Source organism: Quercus suber, unplaced genomic scaffold (genome assembly GCF_002906115.3).
Source record: "Quercus suber isolate HL8 unplaced genomic scaffold, Cork oak 2.0 scaffold_83, whole genome shotgun sequence".
NCBI lineage: Eukaryota > Viridiplantae > Streptophyta > Magnoliopsida > Fagales > Fagaceae > Quercus > Quercus suber.
Window position 1 is genome coordinate 417,577 of NW_027069548.1, and position 18,238 is coordinate 435,814.

At 38.7% G+C, this 18,238-nt stretch overlaps 1 protein-coding gene across 2 annotated transcripts; it reads left to right on the forward strand.

The window, feature by feature from the left end:
• The first annotated feature begins 1,319 nt into the window (after positions 1–1,319).
• On the forward strand, positions 1,320–8,278 carry LOC112016144 (mitochondrial thiamine diphosphate carrier 2). 2 transcript variants are annotated; one of them, XM_024048658.2, is made up of 8 exons: positions 1,320–1,603; positions 1,780–1,951; positions 2,879–2,995; positions 3,755–3,866; positions 4,460–4,587; positions 5,709–5,861; positions 6,271–6,420; positions 7,817–8,278. In XM_024048658.2, exons 2-8 carry the CDS (start codon positions 1,835–1,837, stop codon positions 8,033–8,035), a joined length of 996 nt encoding a protein of 331 aa, XP_023904426.1. In that variant the 5' UTR covers positions 1,320–1,603; positions 1,780–1,834; the 3' UTR covers positions 8,036–8,278. The 2 variants fall into 2 exon arrangements, with proteins under 2 accessions (XP_023904426.1, XP_065630001.1); XM_065773929.1 differs by having other exon boundaries at positions 1,788–1,951.
• Positions 8,279–18,238: the final 9,960 nt, after the last annotated feature.

Here is an 18,238-nt window from a genome sequence, read left to right on the forward strand (position 1 = left end):
ATTAAGCGATTTCCCCTCATCTCTTTCATCTAAAGTGATTACCCTCACCTTTTAGCGAAATGTCTTGATTTTGAATCATATCTTAACTAGTTGTAATGCTCTTTTAAATTTTGATAAAGTTTATAAACACAATAAAATTTCAGAAAATTTTCATAATAATCTTACTGAAATGTGTGACAAAAAGAAATAAGTTAGGATTTAAAAATAAATAATTTTATTTATCTTTTGATAAAGGGTTAGAAAAATATGTAAATATAAATAAGGCTAAAATGCAAAACTCACATTCTAAGTTTTATATTTATTCAATTAAGGCATTTACATAAACTTTTGTTAAAAAATTTTGGAAAAAAAATTCTAGAAAATAATTTTCAATCATTAATTGATTTTTTTTATTTAAAAAATTGTAAATTAACCATAACATATAACAAAAGTTGATGGAAAAGCCTTAATTAAATAAACTTAAAACTTAGAGGATTGAAATGAACGAATGCAAAGTTAGAGAACTGTTTTTTTTTTTTTTTTTTTTTGGTTGAGAATACTAAGCATTTTTTAACACACAAGGAGAATGGAGAAGATCTTAAAGAAACTGACAGGAAAAGGGAGAAGGTCTTAAAGAACCTGACAGTGATGTATATCCAAAAAGGGCCTAACTCTTGGGTGCATAGCACAAGTTTTAAATCTCTTTAACTCACTGTTTTTTTTTTTTTTTTAGAATACTAAATATTTTTTAACACATAAATGCATACTTCCCCCTCTCACATAATTGAGGGTTTCACTAATTAAATTTATAGTGGGACCCATAATTCATGTGAGAGGAGGGAGTATGTATTTATGGTACTATTGGAGTATTCAATAATTTTCTATCTAAAATAGTCTAACTCTTGGATAAACAGTATAGACTTTAAACCTTCTTAACTCACATTCATTTTTTAATGTGGGATTAACCCACTGTTTTTTCTAACTGAAATGAATTTTGGTGAAATATAGATGGTGAGTTTTGCATTTTATCCAATACAGATAAATAATAATTAAAAAAAAAAAAAAAAAAAACCTTACATGCACTATTTGTTTTTTTTTGGAAAGCGAGTTAGTTTTTATTTTTATTTTTTGTTTTCCTTTTGGGAAAGCCATATGGACAATGTCCACATTTAAAGTTTTTAAACCAAAAAAATGTTCCCCCATTCAAAGTAAAAACAAACTTCGTTTGGTAATAAAAGTTGGCCCGAGAATCATTAGTCAAATAATTAAAGCAAAACCCTTTGTTTTCTTTATAAAAAAAAAAAAAAAAAAGATTAGATTATAGATTAGAAGTAGCCAAAAACTCTATATGGGGACAAAGATCATACCGTACATAGTTTCTCTCATTCGGTTTGTTTTGGTCACATGTAATCAATCCATCCCACAAATCTCTCCATTATATATCTAAATTCCCCAAAACCCAAAACTCGCTCCTCAGTCCTCAGTCCTCACAGATTCTCTATGCTCCGTCAACCGTGCCCTCTTATCTCTCTCTCATTCCAATAAGGCGGCAAAAACCAAAATATCTCTCTCTCTCTCTCTCTGTTTCTCTCTCTAAAATATCTTTAATGGCTGCTCTTTCTAGGTACCTCTCTCTCTTTTACTCGTTTTTGAATCTTTGATCCTCGAACTTCATCTTTTTATTTTCGTCGAAACCCTAATTTGATGTATAGGTTGGAGATTTAAGGATTATATGTGTGTATTTGTTTGCTTGCTGAATGGCTGTTTAATGTTTTATGAAAATGAATTTTGTCTTGTTAGGGTTATAGATTGAGTTGAAAAGGAGGAGGAGGAGGAGGAGCGTTTTGATTGGGAAATGGAAGAGCCGAGTCAGGTGAAACGGGCGGTGATAGATTCGACGGCGGGGGCGATTGCCGGCGGTATTTCGCGGACGGTTACGTCTCCGTTGGACGTAATTAAGATCAGATTTCAGGTCTTATTTTTGTTTTGGTTCCATTTGTTTTTGTGCAGTTAAATGCATTCTTGAAATACAATGTTGGAATTTGAAATAATAATAATAAAAAAGTTTATTACTAAATTTATTAAATGTTTCTGTCGGAAACACAAGGAAGTGCTAGTTAAGCTACAAGTCTCTTAGCACAATTTTGGAACTTAGCACACTTACATATTTAGTAGCTATTCAACTTATTGGTATGGTTGCTAAGTATATTTTTTTTTTGGCTTACAACAAGTGGGGGAAGGGGCTCAAACCTAGATTCTCCTTCATGGGAGAACTTGGCAATGCCATTGAGTTGCAAAGACAAAAAGCGTTGTAGCTCAACTAGCACTTCTTGGTGTTTCCAATGGAGATATTTTGGTTATCCTCCCACCCCCATTGTAACAAAAAAAAAAAATGATCACATATATGTGACAAATTTTGTGTGTGATAGTGAATGAGCCTTAGCTCAAAAGGCACTTCCTCCTCTCATAAGTGTGGGTTCAAGGTGAGGTCGTGGGTTTAAAACATATTGGGTGCGGTTGTAAGTTACCAATAAAATAAGAGTGGATTATAATGTTAATGGAATTTGTATTCCAAAATTTCATTTTCTTTGTGGTTAAAGTTAGACCTTGAACATCTGAATTGGGTGTGATATTAATAATAAAAAATTAAAAAGACACGGGCTCCAACTATTTGACATGCTGGGACTTACTATTAGGTGTGCCTTTTTTTGTTGCTTTCCAAGTGTGAAAGGTTTACTGTAACTTCCAGGGATGATAGAGGGGAAGGATTTTAAGTGTCTGGTGGTGGGATGGGATAAAATTTGTATGTTGAAAGACAAAGGGGGTGGCTACTTTCGAGAGCTTTGGTATGTGTCTGTGTGGTGAAATAAAGTGAAAGTTTTTTTATATCTGCTGACAGGTTCAACTTGAGCCCACAACCTCTTGGCCTTTGCTTCGGAGCAATTTGTCTGGAACATCAAAATACACTGGAATGTTTCAAGCAACAAAGGATATATTAAGGGAGGAAGGATTACCGGTATGATGAATAAATATATAGTTTATCATTTTTTACTTTTTTTCTTTTGCTCCAATAGATGTTTTCTTGACTAATTCTAAGTTGGCAATATATTAATTTCAATTTTGTAGTTTGATCTATACTGTGTGTTAGTTCCTTCTGTTGGAAACTTAGATTTAGGTCAATAGGCAATTCAATCTCTTACTCATTTTTAAAAAAAAATCTCATAACATAGGTCTGCTTGTTTGAGTTTTTGTGCAATAAATATACTCAATCCCCATGATTTGCTATTAAGTGACTGGGTTTATGCAGCAATTTGTTGACCAACAACAACAGCAACCAAGCCTTTGTCCCAAATTTTTTGGGGTCGGCTTCTTCAATAGATTAGTCAGGTTCGGCCACATGTATTCTTTTCTGTCATTCTATTTTATTCTTGAGCAATAGGTTAAAATTTTAAAAACACCATTGTTTATGTGAAGGGCAGTTTAACACTGGTTGTTCTGATTTAATGCCTTTCAAGCCTTTGTGTTCTTTTCATTTCCAAAAATCATCAAACCATATAATACTGCAAATACAGTGAGCCTTGTAAAAAATACAATATTGAGTATTGAGACTTGCTTCATGTATGCACATTTTCTGGTAGTAAAGGTAAATCACATTTTTCTGTAAATTATAAAGCCTGATAGTAGCTGTTGCAAGACACTAATGCTACTCAAGAAAGTTTGTTTCGGCCACATGTATTCTTTTCTGCAGCTTATTTAAGTTAATTGCATATGACAGGGTTTTTGGCGTGGAAATGTGCCAGCTTTACTTATGGTTATGCCATATACTGCCATCCAATTTACTGTGTTACACAAATTGAAAACATTTGCTTCAGGTTCTTCCAAGTCAGGTATGTATGAGAGCACCTTCTACTTGAATTAATCCAAAATATAGATGTTTATATGATTTTGTATGTTTGTATATTTCATTACATGCAAATCTACGAGATGGTATGACTTGGAAGCTAATTGTAATTATTAAGATATGTGGTTAAATTAACTCGTATATATGAATTCAGTATGGTTTGATCTTTCAAATTCTTCTTGGATTCTTTCATGATCAGATGGGAGCCCCGATATCCTTGGTGGCTGTAGTGTTGATTTTTTTTCTTACCCTCTTAACTTTTTTGGGCATGGTTGCCAACTGGTCAAGTTATTCCCTACCGTACAGTGAAAATAGTCATACTCCTATCTATTTGGAATGTTTGTATCTGATCTCATGTTAGGCCCTTTGTTTTATTTGTCTTGCATATATGATGTCATTGGGTAAATATCTCAGTTTCTATTTATGTTGTTGATCATGTAACTTTCCAGTCTGTATCCAGTTTACAGGTGATAAAAGCTTTACTTGCTCTGTAGAAATTGTGTTATTGTTTCAAATATTTAGTTTTCTGCAGTTTCTCATTCTCTAATGTGTTGGCCTGATTGTTTTTCTTTCATGCAGAGGATCATATTCAATTGAGTCCGTATCTGTCATATGTTAGTGGGGCATTGGCAGGGTGTGCAGCTACTGTTGGATCATATCCATTTGATCTTCTACGAACCATATTAGCTTCACAGGGTGAACCGAAGGTATAGAATTTAATTAAATGCATGAAGTGATCTCATTTTGTGTTCAAACTGAGTTTCTTTCAGCTTATAATATGACTGTTTTGAGGCCATTCTGTGATCTTTGAAGTCATGCAATGCATAAAACATTGTTGCATTGTATTATTTTTTACACACTCTTGCTTGTGCACAGTGTTGTGTTACTAGCAAACTTTTATATCAATCTTGGGCATTTTTCATGGATTTTTTTTAATATATACATACACGCACATTCCCAAAAAAAGAGGGAAGAAGAGATTTGAGCTAGTGACCTACTCTTCATGAGGCGTGGTCCTAGCCGATTGTACTAGCCCTTGGGGTTGTGCATTCTTCATGGCTTTACCATTAATAAAAGTGCTTCTTAGATTTTATTCAGAACAAGAATGGATTAAAAAGAAACTATTTTTCTTTACAAATCAAAAAGAAAAAAAAAAGACAAAAAGATTATACACACACTAACACATTATCTGTGACCACTTTGGGTTCTGACATGCAATATTCCCCACATATGGATAGATGTACCTTGTGTTAACAAGCCTTGGGTAGACGTGACAGAATGACAGTCTTGGGTGACCGTGTCCTAGCCATTTAATGTAATCTTGTAGCACCAGTCACCTTGACAAGAGAATATTGTGCAAGTGCATTGCATGAAATTCTGAAGCGGTCATAAACCACACAAGTAAATGTAATTTTATATAGTTCATTGTTGAGTTCTTTGGTTTAGCCTTCTAGGATTTGGTTTGGTCCTAAGACTTGGTTAGGGCTGGCCTTGGCTTGGGTGGGAATTGGGGCACAGTGTTTTTCTCTGTTTATAAAAGTTGTTGAGTAGGATATTTGAATTATGGGCCTCTTTTGAGGTAATTGGTTCTTGCAAAAGTTGGCAGCATAATAATGTGGGTGTTTTTTCTATTTTAGCATGCTGGTCTTTAGTATAGAACTCTTTCTCACTTTCTGAGCTTATTACAAAGAAGTATGTAATTTTGACATTTTGTCCATTCTTTGAAATGCCCATATAATGCTCACCACATTTTGATACTTGCTTTATGAAAAAACAGTAGTTTGTGAATAGGCCATTTAACTTATTTATTAATTGTACCTACATTCAGGTGTATCCAACCATGAGGTCTGCATTTGTTGACATAGTTAGAGCTCGTGGCTTCCGAGGGTTGTATGCTGGATTGTCACCAACACTGGTTGAGATTATTCCTTATGCTGGTTTGCAATTTGGTACCTATGATACATTTAAGCGCTGGACTTTGGTAAGATTCTAGTCCTCTTTTCTATTGAGATCTTCTTCTCTCAAAATTTAGGGTTTAATGATATTTTCTTAATTGAGAATGAGGAACCAAGGAATCAGGACTGTATCTGGTGGCATTGTCTATCTAATATGTTGAGATAATAGTGTCCTAGTTAAAGAGCATGCATATGATTATAAATCTGAGAGTTTGGGTGTGTATACTTTAATATGGTCAGTTTAAAGAGCCATTATACCTTTTACTCATATAAGTTGATGTCAAAGGGTTATAGCTCATCCAGTACGTTATGGGAGGAGGGTGATGTCATGGGTTCAAGACCCACTAGATGTATGTGTTAAGTTAACAATTAAGAAAAGTTTGATGGTGTAGGAATTTGTTCTTGACCTGATATGTTTTACTTCATACTTTGTAGGCCTGGAACAGGATTAGAGCTTCTAACTCAGACTTAAATTATACTGAAGATGGAATTACAAGCTTTCAACTTTTTCTCTGTGGATTGGCAGCTGGGACATGCGCCAAACTTGTCTGTCATCCACTTGATGTGGTAAAAAAAAGATTCCAGGTAGATCTTTTGCCTATATAAAATCTTTACTCTAGCATAGTCGTACTAACAAATTTTTTTTAGAAATTCATTTTGACCTGAGGCTAAGGCTGTGTTTGGTTCCCGTAAAATATTTTCCGGAAAATAGCATATTTTTCGGAAATGCTATTTTCCGGAAAGGAAAATATTTTTAAGTGTTTGGTTGCATAATGAAAATTGTTGCAGAAAATATTTTTATGTGTTTGGTTCTATTCTGAAAATGTTATTTTCCTACACATTTTTCACATTTTTTCAGCTATTTTCTCAGCATCCAATCAAATTTTATTACAAAAAATTTCAAAATCGCAGCAAACTTCGACGATCAAAACAGAAACAAAACCAAAGAAAAAAAAAATCAAATCCGGTCAGATCGTGGGTTCTGGGTTTGCAAGTCGCATCGGCGATCGACGAGTCGTGGGTTCGCGAGTCATGGGTTCTGGGTTCTCGAGTCATGGGTTCGCGAGTCGCACTGGCGATCGACAAGTCGTGGGTTCGCGAGTCGCACCGACGATCAACAATCGACTGGGGTGGCGATCAACGATGGATTCGTGGCGATCTAGGCTCTCTCTTTGCGTGGCGATCGTGACGATGGGTTCGTGGCAATCGTGGCAATCGAAGATGGGTTCGCCGGCGAACTTGCACCGGCGATCTGGGCTCTCTCCGTTTCTTCCTTCCTCTCTCTCTCTCTCTCTCTCTCTTTTTCCGGAAATACTTTGAAGTGAAAATAAGAACTGAAAACCATTTCCGTTGTCTAGGGGAAAATTGGAAGTGATTTTCCGGAAAATTCTATTTTCCGTAATAGCCAAACACGCGGAAAATGTGGAAAACGATTTCTTGAATGGTTTACACCCAATTCAAACGCAGCCTAAGGTGTTGTATCTCATGCAAATTCTCACAGTTTACTCAAAAAACTCCAATGTAACTATTAATTACAATGACAGGCATATTCCCACTGATTGGTGCTTGTATCCCTTCACATCTCCTTGTGAAAGGTCTGTTAGCTTCTTATGCAAACATAACAAACCACAACAACCACATTATTCCAGTAGTCTCCTGGATAAGATTGGTTTTACTGTTACTTCAGAACCAAAATTTTGCTTACTCTTCTGTGTCAACATTAATGGGCTTAGGAGGTGTTTTTTAATATATATTCTTGTGTGTGCTTCTTAAATTCATTTATTCACTTTTGTTGCTTTGTCTTTAGACTTCTAAGATCATTTACATTTAATTAAGATTTCTGTCTAGCAATCTCTACGGGGATATGAGAATAGAAAAGGCAGGGTGGGGGGGGGATATGGAATCTGAAATGGTTAATATCTGGTTTTTTTCCTCCTAACCGGCTTGAATGTGACAATATTACTTGTTTGGGCTAATGCAGGTTGAAGGACTACCGAGACACCCTAGATATGGAGCTCGAGTTGAGCATCGTGCTTATAAAAATATGTTTCATGCTCTACGCCAAATCTTGCAGATGGAGGGTTGGGCTGGACTTTACAAGGGCATAGTCCCATCAACAGTCAAAGCTGCACCAGCTGGTGCTGTAACATTTGTAGCTTATGAATACACGGCAGACTGGTTAGAGTCCATTTTGACTTGAAACTAACCTGATTTTTTCCCCTTTTCATCCATTTTTGTTTCATTCTTTTCCCATGGCAATATTTATAAGTCTTCATAGAAGTTAAGGATAGGGGAATTATTATTTTTTGATTGAGTCACCATTATAGGCCACAAAATTATAGTTTTAGATATGTCAAAAATTTGCGGCTGAAGCAAAACTGAAACTAGTAGTTCTATTTGAGACTGAATGGTATATTTTAAACAGCATTAGTTATTCAGCTTCTCTTCACAAGTCTATCAGTAAATTTCTGTTGTGTTGTTTAGCGTTCTGTTGTAGTTTATGACAAAATGTGCGCCAACTATACTCTGATGAGTTTGGTAAGACATCTCATACCCCAAACAAAAGGATAAGGGGATAATAATGATTAATGTTTTTTTGTTTTTTTTGGGAGCGCATTCAATTAACAAAACTCAAGTACAAAATGAAAATAGTTTGGGTATATTGCACCCCTGCCATTTGCTAATAATTAGCTTACAGTGAAGGAAAGGTTTGGTACATAGCAAGAGGGATCTATCAACCCCCCTCCTCCTCTGTCTAATTATTCAGAATCAGAAAAAGAACAAAAAAGGGACTATCAAGTATGAAGTATCAACCCTTCTATGTGTGTTTGGATGAGTCTGTCTTTATTAGCTTATTTTATTTATTTGTTGGTAGTGTATTCGCTCGAGGTGAAAATAAGCTCAACCAAATAGATAATCTGCACAATGATTTTCTGCATTTTTATTTTTTATTTTTTATTTTATTATTATTTTTTTTTTATGTTCAGGGGCAACCGTACATGTACTGAATTCATTCATCATGAATACAGTTAAATATCGTAATTTACAACACTTAATGGTGAGAATTATTAATAAAGTGGGATTTATCCATGATCAAAGTGAGTGCAACTTGAACATGCTCCTCAACAATGAATTCCACCTCAATACTCAGGCATTTCTATTAGCTATATAAAAAGCACCAATGCCTCTACAGTACACATTTGGTTTATTGAGTCCCTTATTTTATTTTATTATTATTTTTTTTTTTTTCAAGTTTGAACAGTTGCTACAGTGCCAATTTGGTCGGTTCAATTGGCACTGTAGCTACAGTTTGGTTTCAACCTTTGTACTGTTGCTGCTTTCTTTTCTCTTTTTTTTTTCTCTGCTTTTTTTGTTCAAGGTAATATCGTCATGTCCACTCTAATATTTTATTTTGTTTTATATATATATATATATATATATAAAGCTGTTAGTTAACGCAATAAATTGTCACAATATTTTTACAATTGTTGATATGTTAATTTCTTATAGGTTAAAATAAAATATCATACTAGAATCATCCACAACTAAAATTAAAGGTATTATGAAAAAAGAAGTGCTATATTATTCAAATATGAAAATGTATCAATATTACAAAATTCAATATCTCCCATCAAATATATATAAGATATTTATTGCAATGAACATAATAAGCATATGAGCAATCTTTAAGAAATAGAACTTGTAATCCCTTCAGTTCACCACGCATGTTACTAGCCTAATCATATCTTTGACCTCGAATATTTTCAATGTGGAGGTTGTAACGAGAAAGGACAACACATATCTCATTCTTTAAGGTCAATGTAGTAGTGTCTCTAACATGCATAACATGAAAGAAACACTCTTTAATGAAACCTTTATCAACAAACCTCAAAATAATGGCCATTTGTTCTCTCTTCAACTCATCTTGAGCTTCATCAACTAGAATTCAAAATTTTGCATCTCTAATTTCATCACGAATAGCATATCACACTTCACAAGCTAGAATATGCAAAATCTCCTTTTGAATTGTGGGTGACATATATTTGGCATTCTATGGAGCATTTTCCAAGACAGCTCTAGCTACATTTTCATTGAAAGTTGATGTGTGTTTTATCAATTCAATAAAGTTACCTCAATTTTTTGAATCAAGGCTATTATCATGACCTCTAAAAGCACAATCTTGGAATGTTAGCCATCGAGCACACTCTATTGAGGTCTTGAGCTGCAATCGATTATTCTCTATTTCTTCAGATGTTTTTTTCTCAACTAGCTTGTCAATATGTCCTGAATAATTCCTTAGATCCTCACAACATTTCACAGCAATTTTATGTGGTGTATTTAGATCTTTCCCTTCATGACCAATTAAAGAACAGTTCATTTCATCATTCATCTTTTTCCAATTACTAAAACTTGTTTCAGTGAATACATCTAATCCAGGATAACTTGTTGGTTTCTTACCAAAAAGGTAGGAAGGTAGACAACAGATTGCATCTGTTGAAGATGAGTATTCAAACCAATTTGAATGTGATTTATTTGTTGTGAGTATTCCTTATTTTATTTATTTGTTGGCACCTAATTTCAAACCTCCAAAAAAAAAAAATCAATTCAAAAAAAAAAAATGATAAACTAACTTGAGATAGAGATATAATAAATTATCATATAAAATTCATTATTACATGAATTATAATATAAATTCACCTTTAGTTAAGTAATGACCTTTTAGGATAAAAAATAAAATAAAATAAACAAATCAATCTAAACAAAATAAATTAACAATATAGATTAAAAAAAATTCATTTATAATTTTCTTACTTTACTACTGTGGGGCCCGTGGGCCTGATAGCCTCGGCCCATCGGATAGTAGGCCCAAGGCCAACGCCGAGGAGGACTGACCAACCAAGGTTAGGTTAGACAAAGCCTCTTTTGTGACCCACGCCGAGGACCTGTTCGTTATCGGCATTCTAAGGATAATTTTTGGAGGGGACAAGCTCAGAGCAAGCTGTCACATTCACACTTAATGCATTCACCTAACCCCTCTGGCTGCATTAATGGGGATATAACCCCTTAGCAGGGCAACGTTGGTCAGAGTGAACCACTTGAGTACTGATAAGGCCTCTGATGGGATAGACGACCAGAAAAGAGGCAAATGGATGATCAACAGATGGACGAAGGAGATAGGAAGATGAAGACTATATAAGTAAAGCAAGTAAAGTAAAGAAGGGGGAGGAAAAAAGAGAGAGAACAAAAAGGTCTCCTCGGCCACAGGCCGAGGAGCATTCCCCCATTTGTAAAGAAACTCTTAGTGTTTTTTATAAAGAAAGTTCATGCTTGGTGATCGACGGCCAGCGCCTAAACCTTTAACCCACTCTCTAAAAATTTATTGTTTGGGCTTGATTGGGCTGAAAACCCATTCGTACTCAGGGTCAATCCAAATTGAGTCCCTACAATTGGCGCCGTCGGTGGGGAGATTTAGGGTGCTGGTCAGCGCACCAGGCGAGTGTTCTAAGTATTCGTTTTACAGTAGGTTGAAAAAAAAAAAATAGAAGATTTGACAGTAGAAAAAAAAAAAAAAAAGATCTTGATTTTATTATTTCATTAATAGAAAAAGTACAAGTTACAATCAGAGGCTCAGACAGGTGTGTTTTACATACAAATTTACAAACTAATCCTACTAGCTATTTCTACAATCAGAGGCCCAGGTGGAGCCGCCCTAAGAGAAAACTAACTGGTGGGAAGTGTCAAGCCGTCCCTTTATTGGTATAAAGAGAATGGGAGAGCTTGACAAAAGGCAGAGAAGGGGAAGGGCAATCATGTTTCCAGGCCACCAACAACTCCCTTCTCGGCCAGGCGGAACTGGAACAAAGAGAGGAGCAGATGCAGGGGCTCTGGGATACCTTCCCCCATGATGTTCCCTCGATTCTCTCCGATCCTCATGAGTGTTAGCCGTTGGAGACGGCAACACTCGAGCATCGCCCATGAGGTGAATTCGCACATCTTCCTCGTCGGGGGTGTGCTCCGAGGAAAGACGTTAGGTTCTCTAACAACACCCCTCTGGGACACCTCGAAGGGCGCCATCGGGGTTACGCCTAAACTCTGCCGCACCGAAAGCCCAGTGAGGGCTGCAGCCATACCGGTTTTTGTCAATCCCGGTAACAATTCCGGCAGGGTCGTTAAAAGGGCTTGGGAAGTTGGAAGAATGTGTTTTGTTCCGTTTGTGTTGAGAGGTCCATGGGTTGTGGAGAAACCATCTCCCCACTTTATATAGGGGTTAGGGGTTGGTAAGAATTAATTCATGCAGAGTTCGAAAAGAGAATTATCAGTTGGGATAATAATGAAGCCATCAATTTCCAAGGAGGCCGTAGACCGTTGGACTCGTGTTAATTCACGAGGACATTAATGAAGGCGCGTTTCGCGCACCGAGGCGTCCAGCGCGGAACACGAACAGACAAAGGGCGCTTCATAAATGAAAAAGATGGGGCCTCGAGCTGGAGGCGAGATCAATGCCACGTGTAAAGATCATAATCTGACCCAAAGAGGAATCATCTCCAGTAAAGCTGTCTGAGGAAAAACCTCCGCTTACAGAAAAATAGAAGTGGTAGACAGAACCAAGGTATTGCATGGTCCTCGGACCCAAACCTATGGTAAAACTACACACACCATTATATCTGAGTACTAGACAGAACCAAGGTCTTGCATGGTCCTCGGACCCAAACCTATGGGGAAACTAGATACTTACAGAAAAATAGAAGTGGTAGACAGAACCAAGGTATTGCATGGTCCTCGGACCCAAACCTATGGTAAAACTATACACACCATTATATCTGAGTACTAGACAGAACCAAGGTCTTGCATGGTCCTCGGACCCAAACCTATGGGGAAACTAGATACTTACAGAAAAATAGAAGTGGTAGACAGAACCAAGGTATTGCATGGTCCTCGGACCCAAACCTATGGTAAAACTACACACACCATTATATCTGAGTACTAGACAGAGCCAAGGTCTTGCATGGTCCTCGGACCCAAACCTATGGGAAACTAGATACTTACAGAAAAATAGAAGTGGTAGACAGAACCAAGGTATTGCATGGTCCTCGGACCCAAACCTATGGTAAAACTACACACACCATTATATCTGAGTACTAGACAGAACCAAGGTCTTGCATGGTCCTCGGACCCAAACCTATGGGAAACTAGATACTTACAGAAAAATAGAAGTGGTAGACAGAGCCAAGGTATTGCATGGTCCTCGGACTCAAGCCTATGGAAAACTAGATACTTATAGAAAAATAGAAGTACTAGACATAACCAAGGTATTGCATGGTTCTCGGACCCAAGCCTATGGAAAACTAGATACTTATAGAAAAATAGAAGTACTGGGCATAACCAGGGTATTGCATGGTCCTCGGACTCGAACCCATGGAGAAAATAACTATCTGGAGAAAAACCAAAGCGTTCCTTAGAGTCAAGCTATAATACGATTTTTAGATTTATATTTGAAGGATAACAGATGGTTTTATGAGGCTAACTCCAGAATAGAATACGAATATTGTGCAGAGTACAATAGTAAAGCAAATAAAAGAAAACCTCATTAGTTAGAAGCAAAGTATTAAGTATTCAGTTCAAACGGAAAGTATACAACTCCCTTACAACGCCACTGAGGCAAGAAACAAAATGAGATAAAAGAGAAAATAAACAAATTTATCCTATGTCATATACTAGTCCCCTCAATTCAGTGGGCAAATTAAGTCAATAAGTAAATCAAAAGGTTTGGGGCCAAGGCCTAAGGGCTTGGTTTCGAAAGGTCCGTCGGAGGACTTGCCACGTCTTAAGGTATTTCCTGACCCTCGGTTACAACTTCCCCCAACGTTCTCTGGGACTCAACCTCCTCGAATGGTTGATCAGTTAACGGTGCATCCTCGGCGGTCTTATCGTGACTTTCAACCGATGGTAATGAGGATCCCTCCTCGGAGCAGCAGGTGCAACCTCGCGAATGGCAATAGGGTAATATACCCTATCCTCCCTTCTAAGATCAGATGAGGCATCAACCCCCGCTTGGTTGAGGGCCTCATGCCAGGTTTGAGAACAGTAATGCCTGCATACTGCAGGAACTTGAGCCCGAAGGGTGGCTTCAGTCTTAGCCACCCCATCTGCGAAAGCATCCTCCTCTGCCTTTTCCACAGAGCGCTCAGCGTCTATTTTTGCAAATACCGCCTCGTCTTTGGCTCTCACAGCCTCGTCCCTGGCATACTCGGCAACACCTTTCTCATGGATTGCCTTGGTCAACTGTTCCTTCATATAGGTAATGTTCTCTTTAACAGTTTGTAATTGACCCTCAACATCTTGCAAGCGATTAGTTTGATCCTCAGCTTGCTTCCTGGCCACGGTTAGGTCAGAGATAGCGGTATCCCTGGCCTTCGTCATTTCTGTCAGATCATCGGTCGCCTTTTTCAGGTCGGCCTCAGATCTCTTAAGAGTATTGGCAGCCTCTAAGAACTTGTCACGCTCTTGCGCTAAGGTATTGCTATGGTCATCGACCTCTTTGCCTAACTTGAAAAGGGCCTGGATAGCCTGCCAATAAAAACAAGTAACTCCGTAAAGAGAAAGAAAGATACTAAGCGGCAAACTTTGAATAAAGTGAATAGGTGCCAAAGGACCCACCATTCCTAGATACTTCTTAAGGTCGAGGACAACCTCTACCCCAGTCATATTTCTTAGCTCGGCCATGTCAGTGGGAAGAAGAAGAGATTTCTCCAGGGCCTCGGCTACAAGAGCCCCCTCGGCTTCTTGAGATTCCCACATCGAAGCGTTATCCATCAGGGGCTGATCATGGAGCATGGCAGCGGGCAGCCAGGCTTGAGCCTCGGACTGCTGGCTGGCCTTCTTACTCTTCCGTTGATCACCGAGCTTCAGTTGCTTCGGAGGCTCGCGAAGCCTACCCTCCTCGGGCGGGAAATGGGATTTGCTTCCATCCATTGGCTCCTTACCCTTGGAAAGTCTTTTTCTTTTCGGGTCATGAGACTCGGTAGGAGGGTCTGTTACTGTGAGAGCAAAAGACGACCTAGTTTGTACAGTTAAAATCTAGAGCGGAGGTGCTGGAGGCTGGGGCTGCGACTCTTTTGGTCCACCCTTCTTTGAACCGCTCTCGAGCAAGTCAAGAAGATTGGTCTGGGGCTGTCTTTTTAAACCCATCTCAGCCTGAGTACCAACTTTTAGGGACTGGAGATCGGCTTCGGACAAATGGGGGTCTCCTAGGTCACCAGGAGGATCCTCGGACTGATCAGCTAGGTCAAACACACTATATTCGTCCTCGGAGGAACTCAATTCAACCACCTCCCTTGCCTTCTTAGATAGTCCTTTCTCGGCCACCGTTACTTGCTGGGATGAAGAGGGACCTAATAGCGGAATGCCTTCAGGTATATAAGACCCCTCAGTAAAAGCAAAACCGTCCTCCACCACGGTAATCTGCGTAAGCCGAGGATCACGAGCTTTAATTACGTGCTTCGGGACTGAGAATGATTTCTGAGCTGGGTCGCATCCGAGAATTTGATGGCAGCTCTGACCTGGTTATCAGGTTCGTTCAAGAAAAGGTCCAACCTAAGAACGGTTTCCAAATCCGCTTTGTTAACCAAGTGGAAATGACGTGCAAAGGCGTGCGGATCTGCGAAAAGAAAAGCGAAATCCCTATGGTTAATCAACCAAATCGAATATACAGGTATAAAACTTGAAAATACTGAAACCTAGATTGTCTTGTACTTCGGAGGCCCTACCTGGCTCCCCCTCTACTGTTGGGCAGTGAAAACCGTTGTGCCACTCCCCCGACACTATGAGGAAGTCCTGGGTCAACCCCTTATTGGAATCAGGAAGACACTGGATGAGACGAACCCTATCGTCCCTGGTCTTCATATAGTACGTCTTACCCCTCAGGTGGTGAAGGTTGTAGCACCAGTTCACATCGTGGTGAGTCAGTCTCAGCCCCATTTTCTCATTCAGGGTATCTACACACCCTAATATCCTAAATACATTCACGGCACACTGGGTAGGAGCCAAGCGAAAATGCCTAAGGTAATTGAGGGTCACCGGCCTCATAGGGATTCTTATCCCTCCTTCTACGAAAGCGACTATGGGGATCACGACTTCACCCTCTCTCCTCTTAAGGTACCACTCCCCTTCTTCACAGTACTTCAAACTCACATTATTGGGTATTCCATAGTCGACAATGAATTTGTTCATCATCTCGTCGGACTCGACCAACTTCTTAAACTTACCCATTCCCCAAAGACAACTAAAAGTTCTAAAAGAAGAAAAGAAGGAGTAAAATCAAGGAAATTTGGGGCCGCTAGAAAGAGAAGACTTACAGAAGTATGACGATACTCTTCAGATAGTGTACAAGTCCAACCAGATTCAAATCATACGCGTCAACAATTGTAAGCGCAAAAATGATGAAACCGAGCGGTTCAAACAGGTACTTATACTCCCCCTTAGGTTCCCCAAATGTAACCGCCTGCTTATAAAGGCAAAAGATCATGTCGTTGAAAGTGGGAAATGTGGTGCCGCCAAAATTTAATGTGGGCACCCATTAAGTCTTGAAACGCTAAAAGCGCGCATTGGGCAGTCAAAAAGCCGCCAGCATCAACACGAACCGAAGTGGGGCGACTCGTCTAGAGAGCCCGCAGGTATCAAAACCCTCATCCCCGTCCGAGGGAACGTGCAGCAGGGTTTTGAGGGGCTATTGTGGGGCCCGTGGGCCTGATAGCCTCGGCCCATCGGATAGTAGGCCCAAGGCCAACGCCGAGGAGGACTGACCAACCAAGGCTAGGTTAGACAAAGCCTCTTTTGTGACCCACGCCGAGGACCTGTTCGTCCTCGGCATTCTAAGGATAATTTTTGGAGGGGACAAGCTCAGAGCAAGCTGTCACATTCGCACTTAATGCATTCACCTAACCCCTCTGGCTGCATTAATGGGGATATAACCCCTTAGCAGGGGCAACGTTGGTCAGAGTGAACCACTTGAGTACTGATAAGGCCTCTGATGGGACAGACGACCAGAAGAGAGGCAAATGGATGATCAACAGATGGACGAAGGAGATAGGAAGATGAAGACTATATAAGTAAAGCAAGTAAAGTAAAGAAGGGGGGAGAGGGGAAAAAAGAAAGAGAACAAAAAGGTCTCCTCGGCCACAGGCCGAGGAGCATTCCCCCATTTGTAAAGAAACTCTTAGTGTTTTTTATAAAGAAAGTTCATGCTTGATGATCGACGGCCAGCGCCTAAACCTTTAACCCACTCTCTAAAAATTTATTGTTTGGGCTTGATTGGGCTGAAAACCCATTCGTACTCAGGGTCAATCCAAATTGAGTCCCTACAACTACCCAACTACACAATGCAAGCCCCACCCGGCTGGCCCCCACTCAAGAGACAAACAACACAAAAGCCAAAAGGCTAAGTCACAAAGTCAGTGGGTGAAGAATAAAGAATACAATAAGTCAAAAACAATAAACACAAAAATACAAAGTCAAATAAGCATAAATTGCTTTGCTAGCAAAGGGATATCACATACATATATTTGATATTTCTATTATGCTATTCATTATTTAGTCAGTTGTAGAGAAAAAGAGAGAGAAGTCAAGTAGGGAACTAAGGTGAGAATGATTGAATGAGATACCTTAAGGAATTGAGGTGAGGGCTTGGACAGTGGGCTAGGGGAGGCAGCAGCATTACAGCTAGCCTGCGAGTAGGTTGTTTCTAAGGCAGAGGCGTGACACTATTGGAAGCGTGAACTGAGAAGGGAAAACACTAAGGCAAAGTCATGACAAAGTAGATCAGATATATATATATATATATTTCATTTCAGACAATGAGGATTGAAGATGCCTTTTGTTTTGTTTGATTAGGTATTTTAGATTTGGGGTTGGGTTGGGCTAGAAGTATTTTTAGTTTAGAGGAGAGGACTTTTGTTTGATTAAGGATTTGGGCTAGTTGGTGGGGCTGGATGTGGACCAAGATTTTTGTTTTATTTGAAGTTGTATTAGATTAGAATTCTTGAAGAATTGTTGAAAATAATTTGGGGGGCCGGAGATTAATTTTTGGGGGGCCCATGTCATTTTTTTTATATACTCTAGGGGAAGTTTGAAAAATTTTGGAAGGGCCATAGCCAAGCAGTTCCATCCCTGCTGAAAGTGGTGAAAGAGATTAGGTAAAACTAGGAATGTGGTCAAAAATACAAAAAGTAATGCCAACACAACACAGAAAGGAGAGGTTGTGCAGTGAGCTTTGAAGAGTTGTGGAAGTCTCTTCAATTACCATACTATTCTAATAATAAATAAATGAACACCATAATTTTCTTTAAATAGCAAACTGTGATTGACCTTCAACCAATCTATTACATAAACCCATTATTTTTTCTTT

Coding starts and splice junctions, on each gene's coding strand:
- LOC112016144 (XM_024048658.2), top strand. CDS start 1,835: ATGGAAGAGCCGAGTCAGGTGAAACGGGCGGTGATAGATTCGACGGCG. Junction 5,862..6,270: donor CATTTAAGCGCTGGACTTTG/GTAAGATTCTAG, acceptor CATACTTTGTAG/GCCTGGAACAGGATTAGAGC. Junction 6,421..7,816: donor TGGTAAAAAAAAGATTCCAG/GTAGATCTTTTG, acceptor GGGCTAATGCAG/GTTGAAGGACTACCGAGACA.